General features: G+C 41.6%; 1 protein-coding gene across 4 annotated transcripts in view; it reads right to left on the reverse strand.

Annotated features, from left to right (window-relative positions):
* The window catches only part of MAD1L1 (mitotic arrest deficient 1 like 1), a 526,727-nt gene that overhangs the window by 359,829 nt on the left and 154,867 nt on the right, over positions 1-12,031 (reverse strand). For all 4 annotated transcript variants that reach the window (XM_054042929.1, XM_054042931.1, XM_054042928.1 and 1 more), the window contains one exon: positions 3,423-3,567. In XM_054042929.1, the coding sequence (XP_053898904.1) occupies positions 3,423-3,567 (145 nt within the window). The remainder of the gene's footprint in view (positions 1-3,422; positions 3,568-12,031) is intronic.

Genomic DNA, 12,031 nt, shown 5'->3' on the forward strand with positions numbered 1-12,031 from the left:
ACTGGTGGTTTAGCAGTAGCAATCTGAATGATGCTGTATCAAAGACCCAAGACTGATGCCCAGACACTTGTTTTTCCAAGCCTAGCACATGCAGTCCAGGGAAGTCAGAGGTGATTCATGAAAATTTCACGTACTGATAGCTGGCAGAGAATTATGTTAATCTTGATTATTGACTAAGTCACAGTGAAGCGTCTATAGTGCACAGGAAAGAGCAAGGAACCAGTGGGCAAATGAGGCAGGAAGACCCAGAGCAAAGGGAGGAGAGGATAGAAGACCCAGAGCACCAAGTGAGGCTGAGACACTGTGGCAGGCGGGGAATGAAGGGAGAGGCCTAGTGAAGCGAGGACTTTAGAATGATTTAAAAAAAAAAAAAAAGACTGAGACTAAAGGAAGAGGTAAAGAATGACCAAGAAAGGTTGGAGGGGTCAGAGCAGCAGAGCAAGTTGCTCCTAGAGCAGCATCAAGGAGCAAGAGTGGATACCTTTATTATATAATATTAAACACTACTGCAATGGAAGGGAAGAACTAGCTTCTCCTTTTTGGTTGATTTTAAATAGGTGATAAATACAGAATTATGACACACAAGGTCTGCCTTGATCCACAAAGAAAGGAAGATACAGTCATTGCATAACATTTTTACTATCAAATCAGCTGGGTCTCCTTATTTGCTAGGATAGAGTAACTGATTCTTTGCCTATTCAAAGGAGCAGGCGGTGACAACCACAACATACACACACTACCAGGGAGCAGTAAGGACCATGTCACATACAATATTGCTTCTCCCAAAATGTGATTTTTACAGTCCTGTTTAACAAATCACACTAGATTCACCAGCGAGCTGGATAAGTGAACTCCCTTTCCTTCCCTCCTCCTTTCTATTCACGACACAGACAGCGGTACAGTCTACTACTGATGCCACTAATTAGATGATTAAATACCACTCTAGGTGATACGCTTTCACTGTGAAATTATTTTTTTTAAAGGCAATCTATTTGCTCAATCTCATTTTAAACCACAAGTTCATAATTTCTTTTTAATTAAATTAAATTCCTTTTCCTAATTTTGCATGAGCAGAGCAACCATTAGACGAAACACCGCTGAGGAAACAATGCCTAAATTCCTGCCCTAGCTCTGACCGTACGTGTGGTTCTACACAAAGGATCCCATATAATCCTGGGCAAAACAGATTTTCTGAGGACAAAGATATCCCTTTCTCCTTTGAAGTAGCTCAGATGAAATAGTCTACAGCACACTGAAAGCTTCAACTTTCAAAAAGCAAGTTTATTTGCTATGAATGCAGGTAGGACATTTCCAGTGATTTCTCCTTTTCTGTGAGAAATAAAACCACAGAGAAGAACAAATCAAAAGGGCTCCATGTCTTCAATATAGAAATTAGGATATGGACCACCACATGGTATGTTGCAGGGAACGGTCTGTGATCTTTCAATCCAGAACTTTAAAAACCAATCTGTAACCTATTGTTTTACCACAAAACATATTTGTCAGCTGAAGAGTGGAAATAGGCTAACAAAAGAAATATTTTGGTAGTTTACTGGGCAACTGTTTTTATAACTGCTTGCTCAGGTCTGACACTATTCTGAAGAACCTGTTTCTTGTTTCATTTAAATTAAGATGGTTAAAAGCAGCATTTTTCTTCTGCACAGTAAAGTTTCAAAGCTGTATTAAGTCAATGTTCAGTTGTAAACTTTTGAAAGAACAACCATAACGTTTTGTTCAGAGTTACGAACATTTCAGAGTTACAAACAACCTCCATTCCTGAGATGTTCATAACTGAGGTTCTATTATATATATATATATATATATATATATATATATATATATATATATTATATATATATATATAGTGTACAGGTATCTAAAGGCTGCCAATGTCTTATCAAGTACTGTGAGCTCTCCCAGGGCATCCGGCATATAGGTCATCCACTGCAGTACAGCAGTATCAAACCTAGGGACCTTGAGGACGCCGCCAGCGATAGAACACAGTGGCATGCAACAGTCAGAAATACCTGCATCGCCTTTGAGGAAGACCGCTGCCAGCGTCTACAAAAGGCACACGAACGATGTCACAGAGCATCAGCAGCGCACAATCCACTGACCGCAAACTTCCCATGCACCATCTGCAGCAAAATGTGCACCTCTAGAATTGGCTTGTATAGCCATCAGAGGGCACACCATAAGGCCAACAACTGATGATCTGCACAGATTTGTCATCATCGGATCGATGGACTACCAAGAGATTCTTTTTCCGAATACCTGGAATTACCCAACTATGTCTACAACCACAGATATCCTATTACAGACCATACCAAAACCAGAAGTGTATAGGGCTGGGAAAATCCTGTCTATGATGCTTGTCGTCTCAGTGAGCCAAGGGGAGAAACGGTTTCCTCTCGTAGTTGCCAGACACTCAGAATGCAATGCCTCCCGCAATGTGTCAAGAAAAGCGACAGCAGTTCTGTCTCTTTCTCACTTACTGGACTCTCCATGGTATCAAATACTGCAGCCAGAAAGAGATTTAACTAATATCCTCTTGTGAAACAGCTGCTTCACGCTCCAGAAAGCCCTGCTTAGTACACTATACATCACAGCCTCATTGGCTCAGCTTTGACAAGGAATTACAGAACTGAGCACAGAACAATTAAGGCAAATCAAGATCCTATAGTCAACATTCTAATTTCAAGCCTGAAGCAGTAGCAGCACAACATCTCCTTTCTTTTTTTTTTTTTTTTTTTTTTTTTTTTTTTTGGTGGGCCACATCCCTATACTATGCTGGAAAGAATTACTCTGCCTAATTTCAACCTTCAAATCCAAATAATGCATCTATTTAATAAAGCTGCATCACCACCATCCTCACTATATCTTGTGCATTAGCTCTCATTGAGCTGAGCTACCACATAAACTTATTACCTTCATCTCTCCTTCCTACTGTCTTGCTTCTCCCAGCTATTGGCACATCTAGTTTAGAGCTTGATCCAGCAAACATACATGTGTGTAAGTTTGCTCACGTGACCAGCCCTATTGACTTCTATGAGATTGCTAAGACAAGTGAAGTTAAACTCCATTCAGTGACTCAGACACAGAAATACACCTATGGTAACATGACTTAACTCTCTTTCCTAACACAGATGCCAACGATGACATTAAGAGGTGTGTCACCTACATAACCGCAGCCTACACAAGCACCACGCACCAGCAGGCCAACACTGACACCTGTGCATTTACTCTGAGCAGACCCAAAGACAAGACTTAAGTCATTGTTACAGCATCCACTACACTGAGACCAAGTAGTACTGAATCATCAACTACAAAGCAGACAAGGAAAGAAATAAGAGGACTGCAGGAACAGTATCTACGGGTGGGGAGAAGGGTTTGCATTCCTAAATTCTGTCTAGATGCCATACCTTGGTAAGCAGTAGCACTCGTTTCTGCAAGCGTCTGACAAGACCTTCATGCTGCTCACGTTTTTTCTTCTCATCCAGTAGCTGGCTCTGGATCCGTAACACCTCTTCCTGTAGCTGGTGCCGAGCCTTCTCTAATATCCTGGCACTAAAAGACAGAAGATACCTGTCAGATCTTAATATTACCTCATATCCATGTAGGTCAGAAAAACATAGGGGAAGTACTAATAGCAATGGAACATATTATCAGCATTTTTTTTCAAAGAGATGTTAGAAATGGCCAATGGCCAAGCTTACTGCTTAGCCCCAAAACAATTATATTGCTTTACATATACAAAGTCATAAAACACTACATATACTTTACGCTGAAAATCGATGATTTTACCTTTGGATAAATACTTAACTCTTCAGCGTCAGTGTAATAATGGATCTTAGACATCACCACAACTTTTAAATATTAACTAGTTAGAGACGTGATTGCCATTAAACCTGATCTGCATTCAAGCATAGCTAATATTTGGTTAGTAATTGTGGCAACTATCCACGTGGTGTTCTTGCCAGCAGCCTAAGCTGGCACATAGGTTGTGTTCCTGTGACTGGGTAACAGCACTTATTTTGCAACATGAACAGAACTCCCAATCATGCCTGTGTAGCCGATTTCCCCTTCCTCTCAGCTCTCTGTGCAGCAAGGCATCTCAAACAGCATTGACCCACATGCTCTTGGAGCTGCTCTGAGCGCGTATCCTCTGGGCTCTCTATTCCTTGCTGAGGCACTGGCTAGCTGTCTATATTCACCCATAATGCCCTAGTACAAGCAGTTAGGCATTATAGTAGATGTTGGCAACAAACCTGATTCATGAAAAAAAGTTGTACTATAGGAATAACTCAGCTTTTTTTAACTCAGGCAGAAGAGAGTTTCACAACCAGAGTACAAAAATAGTTGTATTTTCAGTGTGAACAAGCCCTGAAAGTGAAAATTACTGTGTACCAAACACAAAACTTCAAGCAGACTAAAAGCACCAATATCAGGTGCTCTTTATCATTATAAATCAAAAGAAAATAAATGAAATATCCTTCAACAAATAAAATATCACCATTACTCAGGCACCGTTTAGATATGTCAGAAAAGTGGCACCCCTACATCCTGATTGCCAGAACAATTTATGCTCTTTGGGAATTTTACTGAGAAATTGCCATAAATCCCCAATCAGTGATTTCCTGACCTCTGATCCTTCCCTCTAACAACAAATATGCATTTTAAAACTCTAGATTAATTAAAAGGCTATTTAAAGTTCCAGTTTAATTTGGAACCATTCACAGACCAATTTGATAATCCAGCAGTGTGAAACAGATTCTTCACTTGTGTATTCAGGTGGGAAGTTCATTAAAAGGGCTTTAAATCTGCATTTGAAAATGAATAATTTAATTACCAGAGTCCCACTATTACCCTGGCTCTATTTTAATTAATTAGTTACACAAAAAGAAATCGGTGCTCAACAGCATCGTCTAAGTTGATGGGACATAGATGGTGTCTGCCTCTCACTAACAGGCTGATTCCCTCTCCCATCATAAGCTCCGTGCAAATGCCCCAAATTCATTGGGATTTTAATAGAAATATCAGCATTTTTCCTGTCAGCAATCAAGGATTCCAGATGGTAAATAGAGAATCTAATTTTTGTTGTGTTCATTTTTTGGATAAATCCACCATTACAGGATAGCCTTCTGCAAATGTGCAGAAATCAATCTCTATCAAAAAGATATTCCTCAGCTGTCAACATTAGAAAGCCCGATTCCAGTCCTCTAATACTATGAAACATGATCAAGAATCCTGTGGGAAAACAGAGTACCCAGAAAGTATAGAACACATCAGTCTATTAACATACGATGAGTACCACATTATAAAACTATTGTAACCCTTTGGAGACTAGAGAAACACTCAAACATTTATTGTCAATCAGGAAAGTTCTACTGTTAAATACCAATTTCACAAAAAATAAAATAATAAGAATAGGAATAAAATCCTCCCATGCACATTTCAAATTACGTATGATCCAGGATGAATAACGATGCAAGATCCACCCATTGTCTGACATGATATAGAAATCCTCTCCTCCCTGCTAAATTTACTGGTTAGGTTTAATCTACTGTTCCAGACCTGAGCCCAATGAAGGGTTTGTTTGTTATTTTTAATTAAACTGTATGTATATCCCTCAAAGTTTTGACCTGCTTTTATAAATCCTAAATGCACTGACTGATATTTTCTCACTTGATGCTCAGAATGAAAATAGATTCCTGCCTAGTTTCCTTGTTAGCATTAATAAAAAGTGTTTACAGGGAGAGCACACACATCTATAGCCCAGTGTGCTCTTACTCAGTTGCAGTATGGGAGACAAATGAGTAAGCATAGGAAGAATACAGCAAAGTAAATGGCCACATGAGCAGATTGTCCATTTCTTCTGCATTCAGTGCTGTTAAGAGGGAAACTGAGGTAGGTCATTTAGGCTTTCGGTCTCAGGTCAATTGTGCTGGTCAGTTAAAATTTACGTGTGGGAGCTGATTGTCCAAGGGAAAGTAATGCAATTTCATTCCTCTGGACTGAGTTTTAGTATTCATAGGCTACCACACAATAGGAAAACCAATATTTAAAGTCCTCAGAAGTCTTCCAACACACCACAATCTGGACTTGCCTAAGTAAAGATTGAATCATTAAGAACAGACTGGTAATTCTACCAAGTAGTACAGCGATCATAACAGGAACAGATGTCTTCTATAAACTAGGTGGACAATATCAAACTTACAAATAGGATTCAAAGCCAGGTTTACGGCAACAAACTCCATAACATCACTACTCCCAGACATTCTTCTATGCTGATGACATTTCTGGCTCTTTAATGCCACTCATTCACTCAAACCAAACTAATTTAAAAAAATCAAAATTCCCAAAGTTCAGTTAAACGCTGAGCATGCTGCCACTTTCCAAAACCTTTGCAAGTTCAAAGTAAATCTTCTTGGCCTTCACATGGAAAATTTGTTTCTGTTTATCAGTCCCTATGCTCCTTGCCCCTTCCACTGAATGAACTGCCACGAAAGCTTATGCTCAAATTAATTTGTTAGTCTCTAAGGTGCCACAAGTACTCCTCATTCTTTTTGCTCAACTGTTGAGAAGCTCTCCTCATACTTCGCTCTTCCTTTCTACTCTTAAATATGATCTTAATGATAAAACTTCCCCTTCAAGACCATACTTAGCCTTTCAAAGAACAGCAAAGGCAGACAATGAATATAGCAGCTAAGATACATTTTAATAACCTCCTTAAAAATTACAAAAGCAGCTGTCAGCTCTCCTTCAGTGAACCATAAAACTATCGTTGTTTCTATCACTGAATCTTTTCAGTAACCAACCTAACACCCAACGAATACTGCGAAAACCACCACAGAGGGCAAACAAGAAGCTAGAAATATTGTTCTATACAGCCAATCAGGGAGAAAATCACAGGCCAACCACAGTGCATCGATGTCAAAAAAAGGGAACACAGTGTGAGTCATGCAGCAGCTCAGAAGAACATGGTACAGAGACACATTGCCAGGGACAGAAGTTAGGAAGGAAAGTGACAAACAACAGTGCACTGACCACATTACATACTATGGATGCTAAAAGTACCGTAAAGAAACAGAGGGAAAGAAGATGTCAGGGACATAGAAAAAGGAAAATGTAGGAGACAAAGGCACTGCAAGAACTACAGAAGCAAAGGTAAACAAGTCACATGCCACACACGAACAAAGAGATAAAAGAAAAGCCAGGTGTGCTGCAGCAACACATTTGCTAGAGGAAAGTTATTCCCCAAATCAGGATCCAGGCTATATACATCCTTCAACAAAGTGTCTGTCCATCTATAAATGGCAAGAGAAAACAAAGGGACCTAAATTAAATGAGAGACTGGTAAATAAGAAGATTTAAGTAAGCTGAAATGTCCCATTCCCTTTCCTGTTTCTCCCCCATTTTATAAATCAACACTAGAGAATGAGAGGCCATATTGTAGCCCATCAAGATTTCATGTTGCCGACTTGACAACAGAATATTTTTGCCTGTAGCCCACCTGCATGGATCCTATCACATCTGGTCCTCTCCAATGAGCCAATGATTTTGTGTTGAAACAGCTCAGTCTCCAAGTCCAGATACAACAATCCTGTATCTTTTGCATGTGGCGCTGTCTCTGGTTAAACTATCAGGATATGAATGACCAATACACAGGACAATAGGGGTGTGTAAGAGCAACAAAATGTCGATCAGGTAAGAGAAGGACAAAGAAAATTAGAAGGAAGGATAGCGAAAAAAAAAGGGCATAAGGGAAAAACCATGACGTTGAGATCAGTGAGACAGAAAATCTTTCCCATGACAAAAAAAAATTCTGTGGTCAGACATCAAATGCTGCCTTTTTTTTTGTTTTTAAATGGGACAATGCCAGTGTCAGGATACTGCAGAAGCAACAAGGTTGCCTAAATCAACATATCTTAAGGCAGGCCAACTAGAAAATAAACATTTGAAAGGAGACCTTATTTGATATAAAACCATTCCAGATTGCATATTTCCTTCATACCCGGAGGTGGGGATCCAAATTCAGCTTCTTCTATTGGCACTATTCTGTTTCCCCTCTTCTCCACACACCTGTCAATCATCTGTAATGGTGGTGCCCATCACTGTTCTCCACCTGGAAGTTACCATCACACTGCACACCAATGGAAGGTGGTGAGGCCCATAACTCTACCCCATCTACTACTCAGATAGCTTACCTTTGTAAGGGACAGTAACAATAACAAATATTGTTAATAGCTTCAGCATACTATCTTAAACTAAAATCACTGTGTAGGTCAACGTATGCCAGAAGGTTTGGACACACCAGCTTTAGAGCTATAGAAAATACCAAATGCACTGTATAATAAATACATTATGTAGAACCTGCAAAGGAGTCAGGAGGAAAGGAACACCCCACCTCCCTACTCTATACTAACTTTACTTTCCTAAACAAGCACTGGTCTAGTCATCACCTATCATTCTGCCTCTGCCTTTCATAAACCCCAAATTACCTGAAAAGAAACAGTTCACATCACTCCATTGTCCTACACACAAGGAAGTCTTGAGTCACACACACTAGTATTAGAAATAAAGAAACCTTGTAAGGACAACTCTTTTACTGACATGGACAGATGCAGTGAATAAAGAGCAGGCCGGCATTCAGAACTTTACTGTTGTACAGAAAGTATATTTCATCTTTGACATTTCAGCACCCTGTGACGAGTTGCCCCCCTTCAAGATGCCACCTGATGTGCTGAGATACCATGGAGCCCACCTGTTCTGTTAGCATGTTTAACCTGTCTTGCTGAGCCAGGCTCCTAAACCTCCTCTAGCGCACACACAACCTGGGTCACATCCTGCTGCAGAAAGACACAGACACAGATCAGCTCTGGGAAAAATCAGCTTAAGGGACTTGCCCCAGCACAGCTTTAAAAGTAGCCATTCTTCAGCAAAAAAACTTCAAAAACAGACTTCAAAGAGAAACTACAGAGCTACAATTCATTTGCAAACTTAACACCATCAATTTGGGCTTGAATCGGGACTGGGAGTGGCTGGCTCACTACAAAAGCAATTTTCTCTCTCTTGGTATTGACACCTCCTCATGAATTATTGGGAGTGGACCACATCCACCCTGACTGAGTTGGCCTTGTCAACATTGGTTCTCCACTTGTAAGGTAACTCCCTTCTCTTCATGTGCCAATATATATTTATGCCTGAATCTGTAATTTTCACTCCACGCATCTGAAGAAGTGGGTTTTTTACCCGCAAAAGCTTAGGCCCAAATAAATCTGTTAGTCTTTAAGATGCCACCAGACTCCTCATTGTTTTTTTAAGGGCTTTTGCTATACCAGAGAAGTGTGGTCAAATGGCCTGATCACATGACTGGGAAACAGGAACACCTGTGTCCTACCTCTGCACTGCTAGCCATGCCACACAGGGAACCTGAACCTGAGACCCAATTTTAGAATGGGGATAATACCTCTGAGTGGGAGTTGTGAGGGTTAATCAGTCCATGCTTGTGAAATTCTTTAAAAATAAGCAGCCCTAGATAATTGTCAAGCTTTGCTATTATTAGTAGTAAACATCATCTGGACTAAGGAGCACACTGACCAACATTTTCAAATTAATTTCAGGGAGAATCGTGATGGTGGGTGGGCCAAATTTTCAGTGTGTAGTGTAGCTATCTGGTCCATGGGGCTGCAGCACTCTGGCAGGGGCGGCTCTACCTTTTTTGCCGCCCCAAGCATGGCAGGCAGGCTGCCTTCGGCGGCATGCCTGCTGCGGGAGGTCCGCCGGTAACACGGATTCAGAGTACCCACTGCCAAATTGCCGCCGAATCCGCGGGACTGGCGGACCCTCCCACAGGCATGCCGCCGAAGGCTGCCTGACTGCCGCCCTCGCAGGGACCGGCAAGGCGCCCCCCGCGGCTTGCCGCCCCAGGCACACGCTTGGAGCACTGGTGCCTGGAGCCACCGCTGCACTCTGATTTCATCCAGCAAAAAGGTCATCAGGCCATTGTCTGGGTGGCCCCTCCACTCTGACTTCACAGCGTATTCTGATACACGTGTGGCTGATGCATAGGATTCTGGGTAATGTAGCAAATTTTTGAATTTGACATAAATGGATGCTTGTAGTTATGTGTATGTGGGAAATAACATTATTAAATCAGGAGTTAAGAGGTTTTTGGTTGTAAAGAAGAATCTCCCTGATTTACAGGAGACTTGGTCAATAAGCTAAGTGTTATCTGACACACAACTCAGCAGAGGAGTTGAGTGACTTGTTCAAGGTGACACTGAGCCAGATACAGAACCCAGCTCCCTTGGTTCCTAGTCCTGTGCTTTAGACAATGGGTCACACTGAACTGGGTCCCTTTGGATAGCCAAAGCTTTGGGCCCTGTGTACTTACTCCCATGGGTAAAAGCGATTGGAGAGAAAAGTTGGCCAACTTCTCCCCACCTCTTCCCAACAGCTGTGTGCCAATAAGGAAATACAAGGAGTCTTCAGAGAGTTTGCCATGTTTAGAAGTGAGAACCGCCTGTATCTTCTCTTTCAGTTATCACTCCAGCCATCAGGGACCAAGCATTCTGTGGAGGCCTTGGGAGCCTGGGCATGTGAAAGCAAAATTCCTGAGAAAGGAAAGTGAACTGAAAAACACTTCAAGCAAACAAACAAAAGGAAGTTCAAGAGAAACCCTGTTGTAACACAAGCAGCCTTTCTGCAGCTGGCTTTATTTGCACCATCTAATTCTGATTCTAAATGCTTCAGAGTGTCACTACGGTTTTTCTTTTGAAAACAAAAAATCAAAACAACTAAAACCAAGAGAATGAAAGAAAGCAAAGACTGAAATAATTACTAATCAAAGGAGAAGCCCATTTATGGGATGGCGAAGCCACCGGCCAGCTCTACCCAGTAATTTTTCTCCATGTCACCTCTGATGAGTTTTATATTTCTAACATTTCATCAATTTGCATCACCAAATTCAATTTGCATTCACAGATAAACAGAGAGAGAACGGTAAATACTCTCATCTGACCTTGAAGCGTGAGAGAGAAAATTGCCCTCGCAATTTCAATTCAATCCCAAACATAATGAATAATGCAATTTGCCCCATCAGTTACCAACCAGTAATCACACACTTGTGTGCTGGAGGAACACACTTTCATGCCAGGTAGGAGACGAAGAGAGCCAGTGCCTGACACTTTTTGTCCTGAGCTCTCACCAGCCCTGTTGCACTTCCCTGCCAGTACTGTTCCAGCCAACTGTCTGTTCAGAGGGGGATAATGCCCCGAGAGAGGCACCATTGCACATTTCTGCCTGGAGTATCTCAGCTGACTGTATTGTTGAAGTGAAGACTGAGAAGTGTCCCACAAAGAGATTATTTTCTCACCCCTTTCACAAATCTCTGTTAACAGCACTGAAGGGAGGGGATAAAATGGGGACCAGCCACGGCCACCTTTTTGGACCCAAAACTATGCAGGGGGCTTCCCCTATTCTAGAGGCACTAAGATGCAAGCAGTGCTTTCTCCCAGAGGGAACAACTGCAGAGAGGAGCAAGCCAGAGACTTGAGCTAATAGGAGCAAAAGCAGAAACCTCTAGACAATCAGAGAACTTTCTACAATTTTGGCAGACTCTTTTTTACCCTGTGATAACTCTTCATTCCACCCTCTCCCTCCCTATCTCCTCACCTCAGTTTCACCCCTTACCTGCCCCTCTCGCTTCTCTTCTCCCCTGCCTCCCTCACACCTCCTTCCCTTCTCTTTCCACTTAACGGATCCCCTTCCTAACTACACCCACCACACATCCCAAAAAACGTGGAACTAACATGACATTTGCTGCCATCACTTTGTTCACTCTGCTTGTGTGTTCTAGCTCTGCCCACACCCTGTAGATCTTGTCTATCTATAATGTAAGCTCTTTGGGGCAGAGATTGTCTACTACTTTACAATGCATGGCACAATGGGACCTCACTCTTGGGTGGCCATTAGGCACTACTGTAATAAATATGATTATAATAATATTAGCTGGGAATTTCCCTGTACT

The sequence above is a fragment of the Malaclemys terrapin genome, chromosome 10 (assembly GCF_027887155.1).
Source record: "Malaclemys terrapin pileata isolate rMalTer1 chromosome 10, rMalTer1.hap1, whole genome shotgun sequence".
In the NCBI taxonomy this organism is placed as follows: Eukaryota; Metazoa; Chordata; order Testudines; family Emydidae; genus Malaclemys; species Malaclemys terrapin.